Source organism: Lutjanus erythropterus, chromosome 1, assembly GCF_056507025.1.
Source record: "Lutjanus erythropterus isolate fLutEry1 chromosome 1, fLutEry1.hap2, whole genome shotgun sequence".
In the NCBI taxonomy this organism is placed as follows: domain Eukaryota; kingdom Metazoa; phylum Chordata; class Actinopteri; order Lutjaniformes; family Lutjanidae; genus Lutjanus; species Lutjanus erythropterus.
This window is the reverse complement of record NC_139317.1, coordinates 24,145,941-24,169,701: the sequence shown is the minus strand read 5'-3', so window position 1 is coordinate 24,169,701 and position 23,761 is coordinate 24,145,941. Positions and strand designations below refer to the sequence as shown.

The 23,761-nt window shown below is 37.9% G+C and overlaps 1 protein-coding gene across 1 annotated transcript; it reads left to right on the top strand.

Moving 5' to 3' along the window:
• Positions 1-2,410: 2,410 nt before the first annotated feature.
• mtmr10 (myotubularin related protein 10) lies at positions 2,411-23,551 on the top strand. Its single transcript, XM_084717603.1, has 16 exons — positions 2,411-2,984; positions 4,584-4,641; positions 7,571-7,707; positions 8,286-8,358; positions 9,643-9,785; positions 12,655-12,748; positions 13,445-13,592; positions 14,558-14,645; positions 14,897-14,985; positions 15,859-15,989; positions 16,154-16,223; positions 16,770-16,840; positions 17,678-17,850; positions 17,949-18,119; positions 18,756-18,938; positions 19,877-23,551. The coding sequence occupies exons 1-16, from the start codon at positions 2,928-2,930 to the stop codon at positions 20,486-20,488; spliced, it is 2,298 nt and encodes a 765-aa protein (XP_084573729.1). The 5' UTR covers positions 2,411-2,927; the 3' UTR covers positions 20,489-23,551.
• Positions 23,552-23,761: the final 210 nt, after the last annotated feature.

Genomic DNA, 23,761 nt, shown 5'->3' with positions numbered 1-23,761 from the left:
ACAGTAAATAAATACAGCTGTTGTAATGTAAAATTAATAGATAAAGGTTTGGCGTTGACATTGTTGTAGTGTTTTGTCACCACCTAGTGGACATTGTCAGACAAGGCACACTGTAACAAGAATGCTGTATAATTTACAATAACTTACTAGCAGCAATTAGCTGGTAAGTTGCTGTAAATACATTTCACAGTATGATTAGTCCCCAAAATGTGACCCTCAGAGGACAGAACCCGGCATTCTTGGCTAAGTTAAATTCTTGGTCAGTTACCATGGTAATGGATGCCAATGTGAAAACTTGACTGACTGAAATAAAATATTGAATGAAACAAAAACTGATACATTAAAAAACTTTTGAAATGTAAATGAATATTTGATTCACTTACAAGATGTACAGTGTCATTCCTCAAGAGATTAATATGCAGATTTACAGATTTTCATGTAACATTATGTTGATTATTTACAGCCTATTATGTAGCTACAGCTACAGACTGAATGTTAAGTATGTAAAAAATAAACAGAAATAATATCACATTTATATTATACAATGAAAAGAAATATTATCACATGTTGTTAAATTTGATTAAGAATGAAAAATCACTAAACCCAAACTTCACTCGGAATGAGGGTGAGTAGACAATGATTGAATTTTAATTTTCGGGTGAACTATCCCTTTAATATTTCACTTTGATTAGTCCTAACATAAACAACCAAGAACTAAGTTAGTGTATATTAAGAGAAACTTTTTATTGACCCTCTCTGCCTCAAGGACAATTGATCAGCAGTATTAGGACCAATAGCAGATAGATGAATGTGTAATAGATTTTGAAATTCAAAACTGGGCTTGTGAGTGTGCAGTGAGGCAGCACTGAAAATCCTAATAATGTTCAGGTTAGTCTGTTGTTCCTGTATTCTGTCAGAGCTTTCATTCCACTCCCCATCTGTTCACAAAGCGCCATCCTCTGCCCATCACCTGTCCCTGCCTGCACGTCTAATTATCTGACTGACTGATCATCTGACTGCCTTCATGTCGATGACTGTAGGCCTGATTTCAAACCTGAGTAAAGATTAGTTTATTTGTGTCTGCCATTGTCACCTGAGACTGCTTTTCAACTCCATGTATTACCTTGTTGTGATGCTAAACACAACATAGAGGGGAGAAAATAATATACAGGAAAGTTTGAAGCTATATGTAAATACGGTATGTTGAATTTTAATGTAAGGTTGCAAGATGTACGGATGAATTCATCACTGACTATTTGGATATAAGACATGAAACATTTATCGTTGAAACCTTATGGCAATGATGATGAATGATTGTCTTTCAAATATGTTGCTTGTTGATTATTCTGATTCTTATAAAACTGAATATTTTAATTGGTGTCTCATCCATATTTTATAACTTAATGTGGATAGTTGTGGTGCTCTGTGTTTCCAGTAGGCCTTATGTCTAAATCTTAATTAACCAACAGTGCCATCTAGTGCATAGAATCTGCTAAAGTACACTAAATGTATTTCTGTAGGAAATTCAGCAGTTTTAAATGAAGAACTGATCTTTCTGGCATAAGACTCACCATAAAGTTAACAAAAAAATTTTTCCCACCTCATTTTAAGATTTTTATCTCATTGGGTTTATAATAGAATAAAATAGAAAATAATTTATTGTTACATTTGGGTTGTGAAAAAGTGGCTTTGAGTAGCCTAATAATTGAAGGCACTGATATTGTTAAACACAGACTGAGTTTTATTTCCTTTTCTTTGAGTGCCCTTAATTTGCTATCGCTCAGTTGTAATTGTTGGTTTGTGATGGCACCATTTGTTGTAAAACTGTACCTGTAAATATAATTTTGTGTGTTGTGCTTAACTCATATATGTTTTGCTTTAACAATCAGTCAAATGAAATACATGATGATAGTATTATGTATCCAATTCAATGAATCTCAAAACAATGAGGTAGCATCTCAAAATAATAAGAGACGTTCTCAAAAAAAGGATTAGTAACTCAAAATAAGTTAGTATCTCAAAAATAATGACATTATTTGAGAAAGTTTATTACAGTGAATTACAGGATATTTTTTCATCACATTGGAGGAAACTGGCTCCCGTCGTTGTATCTTCTTAACAATAAAGTTACTGTGGAAAAAAATGACACGCCCGCAAGGCTCTTGCCCATCAATGTCTCATGGTAGTTGTAGTCCATGGGTGGTGTACTTGATGAATGCTAACAAAATAATCGTTGTTTCATATTTAAAATGACAAGGTTAACAACATTTCCTATCATCAACAGTGTTTACTATCTATTTGGCTTGAAACATAGTCAGAGTATCCAAATGTCTCGTCTTATCTGGTCATAAAGTTTGATAAAAGAAAGTATCGGTGTAAAAATACAGCTCACCGCCGGAGCCCGGAAGCAGGGCGGGACCTCTGCTCTTTATAAACATGGCCGTTAAGTCCTCTACAGAATCAGGTCTTACGTTTGACTCAATTTGTTAGACTTTCAGGAAGTAATTGAGGGTAACTAACACCGTAACAGGTGGAAAGAAAATGTAGACACGCAACGGACGCCTCTAAATTATTTTCATCGTTTTATTTCTGCCTGGGGACGGCGTTAATAAACTTCATGTAGTACTTTATGCTAGCTAGCTTAGCGAGCTAACGCCGACGTCTCAACGTTAACTTCTGTCAACTTTTTCAGCCAGCTAGCCTAATCTGCTACTTGACTGCTTATCGACATGGAGGAGTGCCGTCGCTGGCCCAGGCTGTCTCGATGAATATTTTACACACGGGCATCTCGGATTTACTCCGCTAAAGGCTGATCTAAACTTTCTTCAAGGCTCCTTTTGGGTTGTTTTTTTCCACTGGAAGCAGCAGCCAAGCGCTTGCCAGCAGGCGCCCGTTTAGGAACATCACTGAGAGGGCGGACATAAACAATGTTTTCTGTCAAACCCATGAAACCAACTTTTAAGTGTTATCTTCCTCCTGTACAGGTATGTATCCGCTTCTGACTGTCAACTGGAGAGTTTACTTTTAATGGTGGATGGGTTAGGATACAGTGTCAAGTGATTTCTTGAATTGATTAACACTGAAATTGTCGTGACAGGGATGTTGTTGCGGAAGGAAAGTTGATAATAGATGTGTGGTTAAGATTATGAGAACAGATGGCATGAAAACTCGATGCAGTCTGTAAGAAGCCTCACTGACTTGCTGCTGTATTGGTTTGAATAACTAAATACTAAAACAAGTCCTCATATTAAGAGTTTGAAATGGTGCATCGCAGCAGAAAAACAGAATAATTCAACCAGAATAAGATAAAAATGACTTTTATTAACCCCACAACGGGGGAACAGCAGCAAAGGGGGTGGCAAAGCAGATAGAAACATCAATAAAAAAACATTGAAATAGTAAGCAAGCAAATATAAACAGGAAGAAATAGCATAATAAGGACAATATAAACAAGAACCAGACTCAACAGTTGAAATACCAATATCGCACCTGAAGTATGGCTCTTGAATGCTCTTTGCGTTTTCAAAGTCAGTGGCAAGTGAAGTGTCACTAGAAAAAGATTTGTCTCCCAGCTCCTGTTTCATTTGGAAAATTTAAACCTCTATGGTGAATCTCATACCATTTTAAAAAGAACAGTAATTACTTGGCTGTAATTTGGCATCCTTTTCGTTGGTGTGTTTGTATTTGGCTCGTTTTGCTGACAGGTGTATGCACTTCTCCAGACAGCAAGCCGAAGGGTTTGCTTACAGTCACTGGTGCAACAACCCAAACCAAAAACATTTTGTACTGGCAAGGTCAAGACTAATCTTGGGAAGTGTTTTGCACTTAGATAACATTTTTACCCATTGGCATATTCTAGTTCAAAAACATCATCATGTCATCATGGAATGGGTGTGCTCTGGTCTTGGTAATCACGTAGAAAGTGTAAACTGTGAGTAAAAGTAAATCTGATTCCTTATTGTTTGTGTCAAGGCTAATGTTTCAATCTGCAGTTAAATGCAAACATTGCAGTGATTGCACCTTTATGAGAGAATGTCCCTGATTCATTCAAATCTAGTTCCTGGACTTCCACCCCAAACACTCAAGTCAGCACTTTAACCTCATATTCATTCATTCACTTGAAATGAGCGTCCTGGAGCTTAGCCAACAATGAAAAACACATGACTGTCCAAATGCTTATGGGCGGTCACTGAATCTGGAAGTGTATACACTGCACCGTATTTGGGGATCTAGTATTAATAGCTGTAGTTGACTGCTGCATAGATTTGGTTCCTTAAACAGCATGCACCGGACTTATCATTGCTTACTGCATGTTCTAACTCTCTATAGAACATGAATAGGATAAAACGAATCATAACAGCTGTCAGGATGTTCAACATGGTCATATTGTGGCTTTGGCTGTAGTTCAGTTCTACACTTACAAGCAATTTATATTTTGAGCCTTGTTTAATGTGCAAGGACACACTTCAGGTGTAATTTTCTACCCCCTTCATCCTACATTGACATATAATGGCCATTATTCATTAACCATCTGACAAGATAGTGTTTAACTAACTCTTTTGTGGCTTGTGCTTTTTCTTCAGACTGAGAAGAAGCCTATTGAGCCACCCATTAAAAAGTTGGAGCCTAAGTTACTTCAAGGTAAGTTTATATTCTGCTTTATCCTAAGAAAAAAAAGTTTACATGTTATTTTGATGTTTATTTAGATATTGTGAATAACCAGACAAAAGACAGTATTTATCTTGTATCAGGTAAAAAAAAGCAGTGTCTCAAGTCTTTTCCCAGACTTCTGAATCATTGCCCAGTGCCACATCTCCATTTTGTTTTTGGTGATTAAAACAAATATGTAGTCACTATGACAATGATTATCCCGATAACTTGTCTTAATAGTCACATGTAGTTGATTTATTATTTAACTGTGAATGATTCTTTTTATAGTAAGGTCCATCTAAAGTGTCTGAGTAGTTAGTTTTGAATTAATAGTCATTTTACCACCATGGGGTGAGGCTGACAGATTTCTTCTCAAAAGTAGTTGGCATAGTTCACACCAACATTTGGATAACTGGGATGCTTCTAAGGCATTAAATTGTCAACATTAGCAATGGCCCAGGACAGTCCAGCATAAAGCTTCTACAGTGCAGTTAGTTACGTTACTTCCTTTTGTCCCGTTTGCATCACTGTCAGTCAGTGTTGCATTATCTTAGAATACTGTGCAGTCTCTTTCACTATGAACTCTCAGGCTATGAAAGCCTAGATGAAACTCATTTTGTGGACTTGGATAATAGGTCATTCTAGTTTTGTTTTACATAACTGGTGGTGTTTAATCAGACTGGTCTGACAAGCATTTCAGCTCAGGCAAACGTGCCAGCCTGTCATGATCTATGCTAACACAAGTCTTTTTTTCCCCCTTAATCTTATTTCCCATTTCATCTTTCTCAAGCTGTCATGATTTCTCCTAACACAGTAGATTATTGTTGTTCCCAGGATACAAATCATTTAGATATGTCAGGATCATCTTTGTCATCAAGATAGTGTCAATAGTGAAAGACCCACTTTGCCATTATGGAGTGCCACCATATGTTTACATTAGCAATGTAGCTTTTAGGATGTTGAAAAATTTAATTTTCTCTAAAGTCAGAAAATAATGAGTGCCTACTAAGAAAAAGAAATGGGAGAAGATGCACCAAAATTGATAGAATTTTGCCTCTCTGTGCGTAGCTCTCTATTTATCCCTACGTTTCACCCTCTGAATATCCCTATTTCCATTTCTGGGCTTCTTTACCAACTCTATCAGATGAATTTTAAAGTAATCAGATTCCTCTAACATGTCTGTGATAGCATCACTTTTAGGGGTGCAACTCAGTTTCTTTTTATAAATATGTTAAACACACACCAAAGCAATCTGTAATTGCTTCTCAAAGTTTAATGCATTTGTTAGTCAGTGCCATCCTAATTTGAACTATTAAAATGCTGGTGCTGTAATAGGCTTTTGTTCTGTCTGTTTCCTCAAAATGTTAGTACAGCCTTTGATGAGAATTCAGACACATCTTCTGGCCAGCAATATTTGCATGAGCAGTAGTTTAGTGATCTTTGCAGCACAGTACCACTCAGTCACCTCGGTGTCTCCACATCTCAGCCATGAGAAGTTGCGTTTTTACAGGAAACAAGCTATTTAAAACGTTGTCATGAAAGTGGATTCCAGATTTGAAAATTGTAATAAATTCTCGATTCTCTCAAGCCAGTCAATGCAAATATTCCCATTGTGGTGCCAAAGTTTAAGTGTTGTTAGTTTATTAACTGGAGCAGCAAGGAGGCCTTCATCTCGATGATTTATTCTGGTTCAGGTCTGAGCAGCTGACTTGGGAGTCTCATGGGAGTGGCTCGACACACCCTTTGTGTTACGTTGTGTTTTATTTGGAGTAAACAGAGAGTGACGTCCTCTATAAAACAAAGAGAACTCTTAAGCCATAAATTGGTTGTCAGTGTGACATCTTTTTATTGTTTCTTTGGATCCACTCCTTAAAAAAAATCTACATTTGCAAACCTGCTGTACTTAAGTGAAGTGTATGTTATTTAGGCCACAGTCGACATGAAAATTTTGAATTGACTGCTTGCTAAATGGCAGGTAAAACAAACTTTCTATTCTTTTCCAGGCAGAATTATCACTTGCTTCTTTCCCATCTTGATTTTGGAGCTGATCAGACAAACAGGTTTCAGGAACAGCATACATTTTAAACTTACTGTACACTTGCTGCATTTTACTCTGAGGCAGTCCTTTGATGTGACTGTCTGCAGGACTCCACCCTGCTGCCCTAGTTCTCATCTTTTTAAATCCCTGGGGAAACTTTTTATAGCCACATTCTTGTCCGACCATTAATCGTTTTGTGATCATGTAAAGAGGCAAGGGTCATGTTACTTGTAAAGATAGTATATGAAAAGCTGTCTTGTTGGCCCACAGACTAAAATCTATAGCCTAATATGACTCACATGTGGCACAGCGTAGGGGGTTACTGTCCTGCTTGTCATCACAGAAACTTTAGATGTGTGTGAGGCCTTTTGGCTTTTTTTTCTGCCTGGCAGAAACCTTTAGTAAAGTAGCTACAGCTTTTAAGTCCTTTTAGCTTTTGGTTTTGCAACACAGCTTTTCACAACCATGCTACCCTTACAGAAAAAAAAACATTCAAGATGAAATATGTGTGGTTAGAAAGATTTTTAAGATTAATAAACACACATTCACACATATTTTATTATTTATACAAACTGGTAATTTGATGTCAGTGGGATTTTGTTATTTAAATAACAAGCTTAATAATACCTTAATTGATAATAAAAGTGTTATCTCTTGTTTGAATATTGGAATTGAATTGAATAAAGAACTGCACACTCCATTTTTTACCCCCTAAATTCATTGCAGAAATTTGATGGAAGTTGTTTGGAAGGTCAATGTCAAACGAATTGATTTTCATTTTCTTTACTTTTTTCTTTGTCGTTTTCCTGTTCCTTCAACTGCAGTGGTAGCCTGTATGTTTTGCACTCACGTGTTTTTTTTCTCACACTTGTTTGTCACCAGGGGAGATAGTAGTTAATGAGGTGAACTTTGTGAGGAAATGCATCAGTGCTGAAAGCAGCCAGGATGACCTTTGGGGGAAGTTGATATGCACCAACTTTAAGGTCTCCTTCATCCCTCAGGATGCCCCACCTAAACAGGTATTTGTTTAGACTGACTTTTCAGCAGTCAGACTGTACTGTTTTAAATATTAGGCATTTTTAGTTGAAGTTAAAATATAATCCTGCTGGTTTGATGTTCTCTCATTGTGATACTGTACTGTAGGTGCCAAACCGCATTTTTTAAAGTTCCTCATACAGTTCTTCAAAATGTTTTATCAGGCTTGAAACACAGAATGACTTCCCTTGGCAACAGTTTTAACTTAATATTTGTGAAGTCTATTTGTGTCACCAGCATACTGCTGTATAGCTTAGATACTTGTATTTTCACAGCCTTGTTTGTGTGTGAAGTGCATCTGGCAAGGAGGAAGGAAAACTTGTGTACTTTCCTGCGCCACATTGTCAGTGATATCGCACAAGAAGTGAGAGAACAGACGTCATTTCCCGCTATGTGGCAGATTGTTGCCATTATAACAAAATGGAACTTGATCATTGCTCAGTTTGAGGGGATCAACTCAGTCCACCCATCAGTTTTTGAGACAATATTTCAGTGAGTTATAGATGTATTATAGTATCTACAGGAAACAGAATGTCAAAGTTTGTTTTTTCCTTTGCCACAGAAGTCCAAGTTGTCCCACCTCTTGCTTGGAGAGCATGACATCCCCCTCACCTGTCTGGAGCAAGTAGTAACAGGTATGTCTGGTGCCAGCTTTTGTAACAGTGCAACATTTGTGACAAACCTTATTATTATTTGTGTTGTGTGATTGAGTATTCTATAGGTTTTTATTGTCATGGTATTGACATCCACATACTGACTTCCACATGTGGAAATCTTGTTACTAGACCGCAAAGTTTATCACACAATTGTATAATCAGCAGCCAGAATACCACAAAGTATTAATTTCCTAAGAAAAGACTGCTGGCGTAAACATTTTGAAAATGCATTTGTCAAATGTTTAATCTTTCTTAATCAAACTTTTCTTGTTTTGAGTCCTTAATCAATCAACTGTTTCAGCACAGACATGTAACATCCTAGCCCAGTCATTTTACAAGCGTGGTCTATGAAGAGAATTAAATTTAGATGGGCCCCTCATTAATCTTTGACAGCTTGGTTGACTGGTTTCATTTGTTGTTCTCTCTCAGTCAGCAATCTGATAACAGGCGATGTCAGAGCTAAAGCAGTGATTAGTGGCAGAGTAGCCTGGCTGGGATTAGCCGTGTTTATATATCTCATTGCTGTCGATTGCTGACACTGCAAGGGCAACTGCCCAGAGCAAGGTTTGTTATGTTACAGTGATGAAGAATGAGGTTTTGTTTTAGCCAGCTTGTTTTTGACCTTTTATAAGTGGATACTAAAGACAACATTATAATTATGAGATTTGCAAAAGTGTAGGAGCATTAACAATGACAGGCCATGGTGTTGTGTATCAATAAAATCTAATATCAGTATGTTTCTACTCCACTGATAAGTGATATTTTGAATGTGACTGCTTGTACTTTCACTCGGTGTACGACAGGGTAGGAAAGGCCCTGTTTACACCAGAAATTAAAACATGATCTTTAATTGCATATATGTAGGTCAAGGTCATGGGTTACTTCTCTGCATACAACCTTCATCCAAACATGACAAATTGATGAATAAAGATAGAACATTAAATACTTGGTTGAGCCTAGAAAAAATGTTCATTTGCTTTTTGATGTGCCATTAAGTTTTCCCATAAATAAATTCTAGTTGCTGTGGTCTGTCTGATACAAACTGGGACAACTCTTGGACATACTGAGAAAGTGCAACTGTTTTTTTTTATTCTGAAAATAACACAAAAGACTATTATTCAGCATTACCAGAAATATGTGCAGAGTGTTGTAAAGTTGACATTTATACCTGTTGTCTAAAAGGGATGTTTAGAAATCATTGGCAAAGCATTGGCATCTGTGTTATTGGAAGTTTTCTAGTCATAATTTGTGTTTATTCCTCAGTGAATGATACAAAAGGGAAGAAGAAAGTATTGGGATCAAACCAAAAGCTGAAGTTCAACCCAACAGAGCTCATCCTCTACTGCAAAGACTTGCGTATCATACGGTTCTGCTTTGATGAGGCTGGGCCAGAGAGTGCCAAAAAGGTGAGTGATGCTAATTTTTTCCAATTAGGTCAAACTTATCATGTTGGGCACATTGCTCAGGAAGTGTAATAAGTTACTTTTTACTTATGACTTTGTTAAAAAGTAATAATATTACTTCACTAATTACTTTGCATCAAAAGTAATTATTTACATTACTTGTTACATTGCTTTATTACTTCTGTACCTTGTTGAGGGCCTTGTTGCACACCAAAGTTGATCTGTTTATCCAGTGACCAGTTAACACTTACATGTATGTTACTGAGTAATACATTGCAGCCTCATACTGCTTTTCAGACTCTCACTAACTTTAGGTCAGCAGTTTAAGGCTACTAAAGCCACCTTATGTATAGATTGAAAATTCTGACTTTGGCGCCCTCGGTGGTAGCATCATAAAATGCATGCTGCTATCCTGCTCTTCCCATGGATCTGACCCAGAGACACTGAGATGAATGGGCTGAAGGCAACACAGATGGCACCAATTTTCTCCACAAGTGGCCCATTTTTCTGTAAACAAAAACTTGCTATCACAGTAATTTAAAAGTCACAGAAAGATTCTACACAACATAGCTTTAACTCTAACTTTCAAAGTTGTACCTCAAAATGACTAATCGCTCAGTATTAACTATTCCCCTTTTCTCAGTTCCTGTTGCCCATTTCACTGTTTTCACTGTTAGTTGTTGCTGACTAAACTTTTCCTTTCCTGACTGTGTGAGCTCACCCCACACACACACACACACACTGCGCTGTGACCCTTCCTCAGTGACAAGGATATTTATATCATACAAACTTTGATGTGCTGCTCTCTCACCCTCTGTCCAAACAGGAACGACTAACTTTTCAAAAAGCATTCTCAGTGTGGCCATTAACTAAACAACAAATAAGACACGCTGAGAACAATGCCCATTCAAAGGAAAGGAAGCTGAGAATGATCCTGATTGTAGGAACAACTGACAGCGTGACTCTGACTCATCTCCTGCACAGAGAGATTGGATGGACAGATGTTTCATTCTTCATATTGGAGCTCAGTTGAACAACCTACAACTCAGTGGGGATTACCAGTACAAGTTGATATAATTACGTGATATTTTGGTGATGACTAGTAGTATTTCCTGATGGCAGTTGCGTACAGGGAAGGGAAATCATTATAATCACATACGGTGACCAACCGTGCCACTTTAAAGGGACAGTTCACCCCTAAATCAGAAACATCTACATCCAGTGCTGTTTATCCATCTATACTGTTTCCCGAGTATAAAGGAACTAGACGGCACTTGGTTTGTGGTACTCATTGCCAAAAAGATTTGAAAAACTCAACAGTAATGTCTCTTTCCAAAAATCATGACCTGCTTACTCAAGATAATTTACAGACCTTGTTGTGAGTGTTTTCATGTAGGAACTCAGTGTCTCCCCTATAATTGCACAGGCCTGGTGGTCACACAGACAGCGTTGGTGCTGCAACACTGCTACTGCCAGCCCTATCTGTCTTCATTGAGTATTGCAAAGAGTGAGGAAGAGAAGAAAACCACTGTAACAGCTGTAACCACATATTCTAATATAGACACTATAGTGAAAGGTGTCGTGTTGTGGGTATGATATTGATATGACTATCAAAAGCTAATTTTCACTCTCTATTTTTGCTGGGAGCTGCATGTGTCACACAGAGAAAATAGATGAAGCACTGAATCTCTAAATGAAGCTTCACTGCAGCCACGTATTAATTGTTGTTGTTAGCTAATTTTGGAAAATATTGGTAGAAGGACAAAAACTCAAACCAGGAAGCAACCTGCCAGGCCTTTGGAACATGTGACTGCATGACAGGTACCAACTCAAAACACACCCAAGTGTAACAAAACATTTGGCACTCTCATGCTCCGTAAGCACAGATGTTGTCTTATAAGACTGTGGTATCTGGAGTTGTAGAAGTTAAGTCCTGGACATAAATGTGTATTTGTGAAATATGTGCACAAAGGTCTTCGGGAGCTCCTGGCTCCCTGCAGCTTCTCTACATGACCCAGGAGAGTTAGCCAGCTGTATATCTCTTCACAGTGTGCCAGTGAAATGTGAATGTGAATGTACGCAGTTGCATGTCTGATCTCCTCCCATGTCATCTGGGAGCAATTTTTGTGTAGTTTTTGGAGGACTTGGAGCTCCATAGCACATACCTGCAGCACATTTGGCCAACAGCAGGATTACAGTACGGTATATGCTCACTGTTACAAGTCTCTTGTTTAATATATTTCAAAATACAGTATTCGTCTCATTTTAAGTCCTCTGCTGCCTACAACAGAATATGGAAGGTCAATCATGTATAGAGCACTGAAGCAGACATGTCTGCCCTCCCTCACTCACTTGTGAGTTTATTTATGGACACCATGTATGTAATTACAGTGTGAACCTAAAAGGGGCTCAGTTCTTTTCTTTTTTTCTTTGTAACATATGGAATTAAGCCAGCCTATAATAGCTTATTTTGCCATAGGAAATTACAGAGTTGGGAGCAGCCTTGTCTACACACACATACTCACTCACACACACTTTTTCTTGTGTCCTCTCGTGTTATTCACAGCTCTACTAGTGAATGGACTGCTTTGTGTGACTCCAGTGGAGCCACAGAGAGATTCAGTCCTGTAAACCCAGAGCAGTGGGCTGTCGGTTAAACATTTGCCTTCCCAGGTTTCACTTGTTCTTGTGTTTGTATGGTTATAGAACATGCCTCAGAGTTCACTCTAGCACTCTGTGTGAACCTGAGTTGGGAAGCTGAGTGGTTATAATGAAACCTAATCTGCCTTGATAATATTTAATTTATTCCATCATTCAGCTGTTCCTCTGTTGTACTGTATGTCCCTTAAAAGTACTTCTCTTCTTATTCTAGGTCTGCCTTGCAATTGCCCACTATTCCCATCCAGCTGACCTTCACCTGCTGTTTGGCTTTGAGTATCAAGGGCGGCGATACCATGAATCTAAAGGTGTGTATATAGTATGCCATATTTCTTTTATTGCTGCTAAAAGACATAATAGACTCTATCTTTCGCCTGGTGCAACGAGGCTGCTTTCAGTCATTTCAGATGTTTCTATGTGCACAGTAATGTCACTGCAGCAAATGCCATTATTATTTAAACAGCAAAACTGTATTTATAAATTTGACAGGACAGAAGAAACTCTCTGGAGGAAATAGAGTAATTATTTTTTTTAGACAGCTCTGATGGAAGTCAGCGTTTATATGGCTGCTTTACACCAAACAATTTCACTTTATGATCCTGAAGTGTGTGTGACCTTTTGCATGTTTAGAACATATGACATTAATTAACATAAGATCCTGAACGATCCTGTCTGTGTTTCAGGAGATTTAAATAATCTTAATAATTAACATTAATTAAGAAACAAAATACAACCCATTTGCGTCTTCACTTTTACCCGGTTTATGTGCTGTTTAACTAGCTAAAGTGAAGTTTGACAATCCCTAAATTCACTTGCAGCATGCACTTTAGGCAAAGCACTATAGAACATCTAAATAGAGCCCAGCATGTTTTCAAAACTGTTAACCTCTCCTGTTTATCCACATTTCGGATTTAGCCATTTCAAATTTGACATGTTTAATCATCACGTTTAATTTCTCTGCACTAAGCACAAGAAATTGTATCAAAGTGTATCTGTGTTTCCAGGGGATCGAGTCAATGGTTCCAGCCCTCGAGGAGGATTACAGTCCCCCATTTTTGACCGTCCATCCGACTGGGATCGGGAGATCAAGAGAACGGGGGCATCAGAGTGGAGGGTGTGCTCCATCAACGAGGGTTATGCCATCTCACAAAGGTATTCAGCTCATGTTGTTTGTTGTAGTTAATGTATGCTGGGCGTTGTAGGCAGAGCATGTCTGTAGCTCCTTCAGTTGGCCCTAGTTGTTATGGATACACTAAATTTCACCCCTTACTCATACTTGGTATGTTTTGGCAAGGCTGTGTTTACACTGCACGCTTTTTTACTCAATTCATGAGTGACTTAAGGAAAAAACTTTGTGAATGTCTCAGTGTAACTATTTTGGACAATACGTGCTATTCATCTGAGTTCAGCGGTGACATCATGGTGTCTTTTCAAAGTAACAATTGCACAGTGTTTAATGTGGAACTTAAGCAAAGACTTGAAATTGCATAATAGCAGTTTGCACTAGCCTATACACATCAGATGAGGCTAAAACAATACACCCTAAAGTACACACTGATTTAGTTTTACCTCAACCAAAGAAAAAAAAAACTAACTGCTAAAGATAATCTACAGATTACATATTTGAGACTGGAACAGAAAAACAAATCCACTAACAAGGTATTTACAATATGTCAGCATGACAATTAGCTTAATCACATGAAAAAAATGAGCATGGACAAGTTTTAAAACAAGAATGTCCATAATACAATGTTTGTTTGGTTTTTGTTGGATTTTTTTTTATTATTATTATTTTTTAAATTTTTGTTGATAAGATGGCTTTAGATAAACAGGAAATGGCTTTGAGAGAGTTGGGAAGACACACAGCAAAGGGTCATGGCTGGGAGTTGAACTCTTGGCTGCTGCTGAGGACTGATGGTCTCTATACATGGGCTGCACACTCTACCCACTGAACTACTTGGGCTCCCTGGGATGTCCCTGACTATAAAATCTTATGTAGTGGGAAATGTATTAAAATGCATGTTCTTAGATAAATTTACCTTTCTTTTTCTTTTTTTTTAAATTGTGTCTTGTGTTTTCCTGTGTAACACCACTCTTTCTCTAACTCTTGTTTTTAGTCTTCCAGAGTACATTGTGGTCCCAGTTTCTCTGGCAGATCAGGATCTAAAGCAGTATTCTGTATACTTCACTGATCACCGCATCCCTGTGAGTACTCATGCTCTGATATCTCCCTTAAATCTTTGTTGTTGGTAAAACTTTTCAAAGGAATATATTTTAATTTATGCCCTTCATTCATTTTTCTTAGGCTTATAATATTATTTTATTCACACAAAGGATAAGGATCATCAGTGGATTCATTTATAACCATTATCTGCTGATTCCAAGTAGCGTCCAATTTCATTGATCAGAGCACCCCCAGTGAGCTCTGTCTGATTTATGTACTTTCTGTCATGCAGCTCTGGTGCTGGAATCACCCAAATGGAAGTGCTCTTGTCCGCATGGCCAGCATATATGATCCATCACAGCAGAAGAAGATTGATCAGAGGTAAAACAAACCTCTACCTTTATTCAGATTCAAAACTTATATTAAATACATTGGTTCTACTCCCTTTTACACTAGAATTCAGTAGCAGCAAACAGATGTTCACCTGCAGCAGTGGAAAAAGAAAGTGTTGAGATTGTGTCATAGTTTGATATTATTCTAAACCTCAGTTCTTCGTAATTCGTAATGTTCTGAATATACAAAAGACACTGTTTCTCCTTGGTTGACAGCTTTTGGGGGATGGATGGGTCGTATGGGAGCCCCTTTGCTGCTGCATTGCAAACTGACAGCTGTCATTGCTAATATTATCCTACAGTTGCCTCTGCCTGGCTCAGTTTTTATCTATAAATGTCATTCATTTGGCAGCTGCATATTAGTTCATTGACTGTGCAAACCTGCTCTGTATGAGTGGATATCGAATCAGAGACCAACAGAAATGGATGTCAGTGTAAGCTAGCATGCTAACTGCTAACACTGCTACAGCAACTGATGGGGGTTTTCAGATGTATTACATTAATGAATTACTCTTGTTGTGAAGCTTTTATTGCACCTAACGTAAAGTGCTGTTGTCAACTTGAGTAACATTATCTTCACTTAATTAACGTTATCTTCACTTCACCTGTGCCTCCACTGCGCGCTCTCTCTCTCTCTCTCTCTCTCTCTCTCTCTCTCTCTCAAAATGCAAAATGCAAAAAATCCTCTCACTGAGCTGAAATGAAACAAGTGCACATAACTTAGATAAATAAAATATTTTGTTTCTTTCACGGGGATGGTGTGTGTCCCCAAACCAATGGTAAGGTCAGATGCTTGGATGTTGCTACAGCTGTATATCTCTAATCCAGTCACGTGTTGTATGTCTGTTTTGTGTTGTGGCAGGATCTTCACTGCCATCACAAAAAGTCACCCTCAGCGCAGTGAAGTCTTCAGGTCGGATCTTGACAAGTGTCTGCCTAACATCCAGGACATCCAGAGTGCCTTTGCTAAAGTCAGACAGATCTGTGTCATAGGTGAGCTCCATTGCAGCTTTTATCACTAACAGTAGATTGCCACTGTAGTACTCAACCTCTCTGTGAAGTGTTTCTTAACGCACACTTCTTTTGAGTGGAAATGGTGGTTGCTTTTGTATGGTTTTACAAGTGTACATGTGTTTGACTGTTTTGATTTTGTGCAGATCCGTTTGAGGAGTCTGAGGAGAGATGGCTTTCATCTATTGAAAACTCACGCTGGCTGGAGTATGTCAGGTATGTAAACAACCTGACACGGCATAGTAGCTCTTTATAAATCATCACTGTTGTGGTAGTTTACAAACAGCCAAATTAAAATGTGTTGCTGGCCCTCGCAATGTTTGTGTTGTCCTCATAGTTCCATCTGGAATATAACACCCCTATAAGACATTTAATAGTGTTTTTGACATTTTGAACTTCTTATTTAAGATGCTTTTTCACTTACCATTTTATTTGTTTATTAATGTTGTTTGTGGCAGTGTGTTATGTCCTCAGTATTTCTATGTATTATGTCTAAATAAACCCTCATGATACTTATTCAGTCATCATGATTATTCAGCCTTGAAATCTATGATCCAGTGATGGGCAGCAAGTAGTTACAGTCATCTGCTTGCCTGGTCAGTTATTTGTTCATAACCACAAAAAGGACTTAACAAAAATAAAGTTTGTATTTTTTTCTTTGGTACACTGCATAAGGTTATGAGTGCTGCACCAGCTACTTATAATACAGTACTACTTGTTTCTCAAAGTCACTTAACATGTATTTTCTGTTTGTGACTAAAGGGCTTTCCTGAAACACTCAGCTGAAATGGTATACCACCTGGATGGAAGGAATGTTTCAGTCATTCTTCACGGTAAAACTCTCTCTTTGTCTTCATTAATTTATCAGTTATTAGGTTTTTGAATTATTTATTTAAATTTAGGGCAACACATACATAAGGACAACTGCGGTTTTATATCCTCTGCTGTCCAAAATTTTTTTTTTTCTCTCTTACCAAATTCAAGAACTTTACATTTATTGGAAGAGGTAGACTATACACACAAGAGCAGTGTGAAGTATGTCAGGAGGAGATTGGAAAATCCAATGAGGTTTGCAAGAATAAAACAACATTACACTGTCATTTATTCAATATCCCTACAGAATCTGGTCATAAGGCCTTTACATATTTGACCCACTTGTACCAGAATTAATGAACATATTTTTCTTAAGACCAAGAGAAAAAGTAATTTTTTTCATAACATAAATGTATTGTGGGAGGTTCAGGAACTATCCAGCGCCTTGTGATCGCTTTTATAAGAGCGGATATCAGATTGCAAAAACATATATTGATCTCCTCACCAGAAAACCAACATTTCCTAAAAAAAAAAGTCAAAAATTGCAAGGGCTATTAGTCCACATAGTATTATGAGGTCAAGCCTCACTGTCCTGACCCATGGAGTCACAGTGCAACAGCATTCTTTACTTTTTACTTTACTGCGTGGTCGACATAGCTTTTGATTTTGTTGGTCCGTCATTAGTGATATTGTACCAACATTTGGTTGCAAACACGTCGCAGACCAGTCAAATCACATTTAAATAACTGTCGTCAAATTAGAATCATTACCATACTACATACAGAGTGACATTCAGAATGCTCTCCTTGCTAACAGCTTTTGATTGCTCTCCTCTTTCTTTTCTTACACCTGTACAGAGGAAGAAGACAGAGACCTGAACTGTGTAGTGTCCTCCTTGGTGCAGCTCATGTTGGACCCTCATTATCGCAGCCTTCTTGGCTTTCAGAGTTTGGTGCAGAAGGAGTGGGTGATGGCTGGCCATCGCTACTTGGACAGATGCAACCACTTAAAGAAGAATGACAAAGAGGAGGTATATGTCTGCCTGTAAACAATCCGGACCCAGACATAACAGAGTTGCTATGGCACCTCTTTCTTTGTTTCTTATTGTTCTTATTGCTCTCTGTCAAGTCCCCGCTGTTCATGCTGTTCCTGGACTGCGTGTGGCAGATGATGAACCAGTACCCAGCAGCATTCGAGTTCACAGAGGCTTATCTGACAGTGTTGAGTGATAGCATGTGGATCCCACTCTTCAGCACTTTCCTCTTCAACTCCTCCAAACAGAGAGCTCAGTACTTGATGGTAAGAGATGCATATGATTGTATATTTACCTGTTTAGTTAAATTTGATGGATATATTTATGCATGGGACTGTCACAGTGAACAAAGATGCAGAAGTTTTAACCATAATCCTGAATATACAGTTGAAATCAATTAAGTTAGAAGAAAATTTAGCAAATACTACAGATGATTATATATACCATCACACAGCCAACAATAACATTATCTAGTGCTTGATTTAAGTTTAAAATTTAGGCATGGAATATTAGATTAATCAGAATGTGTTCACATGTAAAACTCTGTTTGTGTCAGTGGACCAAGAAGAACAAAAACAGGTTATAATTCCAGCTAATCTTGTGTCACAAAGCAACCTGTTTTTGTGGCATAATTTCATGTCAAAGACTATAATTTCCTTCTGAGTGTGTCAGATAATTGACAGGAAGGAGTGTAATATCATGCACATAGATAAGAAGGCATTTAGCTTGTGGTTAGGAAAGTAACCAATAAATTTGACAAATGCTAATCATAGCAGTTGGTTTTTTTTTGGTTTATCTCCATGAATTGTCATTTCAGGTCTGGAGTTTTTTTTTTCATAGTGAACAATAATGTTTTTATGTACTATTTACAGAGTATGAATAATGTTGTGTATACTCTGCAGGACTTTGCCAAGAGTAAAGCCATCCCTCAAGGAGAGGACCCTGTTGTGTATTTCCCTCCTGTTTGGAACTGGTCACAGCAGTTCTCCACCAAAGACCAAACCCTCTTTAACAACCCCATGTACGTAGGCAAAGGAGCTGCCTGTGTTCAGAATGGGGAAGTGAAAACCTTCAGACGCACAAAGGTACATGAGACACTAACTGAACTTCTAAGTTCATAGCAGCAGTAGCAGCACATTGTCTCTTGTCTTGTACTAGTTTGGATATATAACAAACATGTTCAGCTTTGGTTTAATATGGTTCAGACAATGCTGAATGAGAAGTGTAAAAAAAACTAATTAGCACTCTGCATAGTTTCTTTACAGATAGAATAGGTAACACAGTGAAGCTCCCCGACTGTTTCCGATTGATTTAAGGTGCTCACCACTCCACAGCCTCAAAGTTATTTTTCAAGATTAGAAACAATGATGTGTAGGTATTTTCATAATAGGTCATCTCAGTTCTCTGCCTTTTATGTAGCTAGGTATTACTATTTGCACTTTGCTCATGTTAAACATTTACTCAGTCAATTTCTGTTCTGTCAGCAGTTTTGTTTATTGCTGTTGAGATGCTATGATTGTGTGTTGGTTTTGTGCCATCAGCAACTTCAGAAAAGGCACAGAAAGTGAATTATTACACAGAAAATAAATCATTGTCTATTTTTCTTAACTTGGAGGTTTCAGGATCGTGATCATTTGACAGCACAGTTTGAGGTGCAATAGTTAAGAATAGGAAACAAGTGAGCTTTGGTTGTTGAGCCTGCAGCTTGTCACAGAGAGTTTATCATTTTAGGTGGGACGTGTCCACCCAAACTTTTAAAATCAATGAAGTTGTCCCCCTAATAAATGATTTTGAACTAATTATGTAATTGAAAATATATATATTTAATAGAAACAGACTCGGAAGCGGGGCTAGACCCAACCTGTGCTCTGCGTCTCTCAGCTCACAGTAAAAGTTCACGTATTAAGTGCAAACTGCAACCTAAACAGAGACAACGGCTCCAGTCCGCTTCACAGTTTTAATGAGATTTGCGTCCTTGTGTTTATTTAAAATATAATCTAAGTCAGTGTCTTTTCTCCAACAGAAAACCTTCAGTTACACGTTGCGAGGAACGTCTGCATCTATGCGTAATGGACTGAAGGGTGGAGAGGATACATTGCCCAGACGGGGCTCTCTGTTGTCAGAGCTGAGGCCTGATTTCTCACCAGTTAAAGATGAAAGCCCGTCAGAGCGTTTCTTCAGGGACTGGTTCTCTCGACCTGCCGACCAGCAGGGCATCCTGATCCCCCTGCTCATGCCCTCACATGTGGCTCTCTGGAAGCTCTTCTTCCTACGCTGGGTTCCCGAGGCCTGCATTCCCAAAGGAGGCCCCATCACCGCCTACCACAAGCTCTCCCAACTGGTCGATGAAATTGAGATACTACAAAGCCAGCTCAGGCAGTATAAGGGACCCAGCCCAGGCAACACGCCACTCCCCAGCCCGAGTGGGCCACCTTCAGATCAAAGGAGGATGTATTTTAAGGCCAGTTCCCCAAATGACCCCCCTACACCTCCAGACTTCCTCACCTCGTCATTTCCATTCACCCCAGTGGGAAACTTGTGCCGCCGTGGTATCAGTGGGACTCCCATTAGCAAATTTCTGAATGGGGCGAGGATCTGGCTCTCTACAGAGACTCTTGCTAATGACACTGTCTGAGGATGAGGGGCTCACTTTTCTGAGCTCAGCACAGGCTTGTGTAACAATTAATCATCTTATTTTCTATTACCTCTTTCTTAAATACCAAGAAGGAAAATGAGAAATAGAAAAATTTAACGTTTGACTTCTGATTTTCAATTATTTATAAGCTAGAATTTGCACCGTCGATGCTGCACTGAAATCTGAGGTAATTTCCAAACATCTGCAGGCCTGAATCATTATTGTCCACTACAGCTGAGGAATTCAGATTATCTGGAGTGTCTGTCCTCCTTATTGGTCAGTGAGTTGTTACTGTGAGGTCTCCTGTGACTGTGAAAGATCATCATACTTAAAGCAATATATATAATATAATAGATGTATTTTCTTATCTACTTCACCTTAGGTCTTTTTCAAGATTTAGCTAAGCTAACTGCTCTTTTTGTTGAGCGTACTGTATGACCCACACAGAGGTTGCTTTTGGAGATTTTAAAGGATCAGTTCAGATTATTTATGGTAAAGGTTTATGAGGTGTTTATTGATAGTCAGTGTGTTACCTGCAGTAGCTGCCGGTCAACACACCCCCAGTCAAGTAAGACAGAAAGGGCCTTCAGCTAAGAAGCTATGAACTGCTGTGGACAGGGTCAGCAGCAAAAAATACTTAAGACACTTAAAAAATTTAAATGCACAATATTAAGAACATTTTCACTGCTTGAACTTGCTGTCAGACAGCAAGTTAAAGGGGTTGTTTGGCAGTACATTGCTTAGCTTTTGTATTGGTGCCCGTCTCTGCCTCTCCTAACTTGTGGCGAACCAACCAGCAACTATGTAGGTAATACACTGATTATAGATAAGTACCTCACACAACCTTACTTCAAATAATCTGAACTATCCCTTTAATGTTGAGTCGAGAGGTTAAGCTCCCACTCTAAGATTTACCTGTGATTCACTGTACATTTTAAAGCAATAATTGAGAGTTCATTAAGTATGTGTGGAGCAATGCTATCAGTTTAGTTGTCCTTTCTTTGAGTTCTCATTGGTCAGTAAGACTGTATGGACGTAAATATTTTAATTCTTAGAGGAATGCATGAAATTAGGAAATGCCTGTTTTTATTGCAGCACCAATGATGCATTTCACCGATAAACACTGATTTCCAAGTACTCAATTTGATTGTACTTTGCAGGAAATGTAATTGAAGATACTATGTTTAACTAGTTTTTATTTCAGAAAGAGGAACAGAAAATAACACCGCTAACACATTTTACTATGTGGTAAAAAACAAAAAAACAAAGAGGATTTGGCCTGGTTGAATGTAATAGGACGTTACTGTTTTTCTTTTTCTTTTCTCTTTTTTTTTTTTTTTTTTTTGCACAAACTATGCTATTTGCTCCATGTGCCCATATTTTAATGGTTGTGTTTGGGTTTCACTGTAACTAGCAAATAGTGTGATTTCAGGGTCTTAACTGTAGATTTACTCTATTTTTGAAGCAGAGAAAACGGCCTATATTTTTAGTATCATGAAGCAGGTGATACTTGGAGAAGGAAGTGGAGCTGTGAGGACTTCAATCTGTGGTAGATATTTCCTCTTCTCTTTTGAAGGGGTTTTTATGAAACTTTTATAGAAGCCTTCTGGTAAGGCACTGAGGAGGTGAATGGATAAATATTTGAAAGCAAAGGGACAGACAAGGGCTTCGACTCGAACCAGTCTCTAGTTTAGTACATAGTGAACTGAATTTCAGAAGTTACTGATCCGATGAACCTGACAGTGATGGGTCAGTGACTATTGGCACAGTTTCAAGGCAGCATGTGAACATCGGCAATAAATCATCTGGATAGCAAATGTCATAAATACACCATGTGTGTAATTTTGACATTTCAAAATAAACAACAATAAAGGTAACTACAGTGCACACAGGCTGTTTAAATAAAAGCCTGATGTTTTCTACAGTGGGAATCGAATATACTAACTGTATACACTGTTAGACATACTTTATGTAGTTATAACAATACTTACATCTGTATTAACATTTTTTCTTGTTTTTGTTCAGATAATTCTACTCTGTGTACAGGAATAACGTAAGAAAAAACAAGACTCAAGTAGTTTATGCATTAACCTCACTATCACTACCCTGACTAAAGATTTTTATGACGCAATCGGGGAATGTTCTAGTGAGTTAAACTTCTAGCGTGCTGCAGAGATTTTGACATGTGGATTCCCTTAACAGTGCCTGCTGGAGAAGTTTACTACCAGCTAAACTAGGGACTGGTTTGAAATATATCAGGGGAAATGAATCAGTCATCCAGTGCCTCTTTAAAACTGGTGAGAAACTAGCACTGTGTAATGTCTTAAAAGAACGGTAGAGCATTTAATATAAAAGCCTTGTGTCATTTTAAATATAAGACCACTGGACAGACTCAATATCTGTCCTATTATACAGGCGCATTGATCCTGAGATGTTATATTGATTAGTTTCCACATAAACTCCTTGGCAATAACTAGTTCAGGTGTTTTTTTGATATAGATGTGTATAGTGTGAGTGCAGAACCTGCTCTCCCAAATGCTATTAATTGCACATTTTACTCAGTATATAGGATAGTTTGTTTTAAGGTGGTTGTTGAATATAATTTTGGCAAATATTATAAATACTGTATATGCTTGAAATCTTCCAATTAATATTTTTGATTAATGGTACTAAATAACTTTTATCCTTGATTTAGTCTTTATATTTTCTGGAGAGATATTTATATGCTGTGTTTTTCCACTAATTCACAGTGTTGCACTCTGCTGTAAATTGCATGATGACTGCGCTCCCTCTGCGGCACAGTTTGATATTGATTAGCAGCAGATGTATTTATTATGCAAAATGTTCTCTAGAGGGATGCAATTGCTACTGTACATCCCCTGTGCCTTTTTGGGAAGATTTACCATTTTTTGTAACTATATTCTAAATCTATTTACTTATTTTAGTTTTCTAAAACTGTTGATTTATCAATTCTGTAAATCTACTTAAATTCAGAGGTACTGCACTGAAGCTGTAAGGCTCAAATGTGTACCAGTAACTAATCATTACATTATTTTCAAATCAGTTTGCGTTCTGGTTTTTATTTCCACTGGGCTTCACACATGAAAACAAATTCATCCTTGGACAGGAATCCACTAATTTGTCTGTTAATATCACCTCCCATTTATCACAAGTGATATGAAAAAAATAGGCCAAAATGCCTCTTTTAAGGTTGTACTATTGGAGTGAATGGATAACAAGTTATTTTTGCAAAGTGGAAAAAACAGCTGTTAA

Coding starts and splice junctions, on each gene's coding strand:
- mtmr10 (XM_084717603.1), top strand. CDS start 2,928: ATGTTTTCTGTCAAACCCATGAAACCAACTTTTAAGTGTTATCTTCCT. Junction 12,749..13,444: donor GCGATACCATGAATCTAAAG/GTGTGTATATAG, acceptor CTGTGTTTCCAG/GGGATCGAGTCAATGGTTCC. Junction 18,939..19,876: donor AAACCTTCAGACGCACAAAG/GTACATGAGACA, acceptor TTTCTCCAACAG/AAAACCTTCAGTTACACGTT.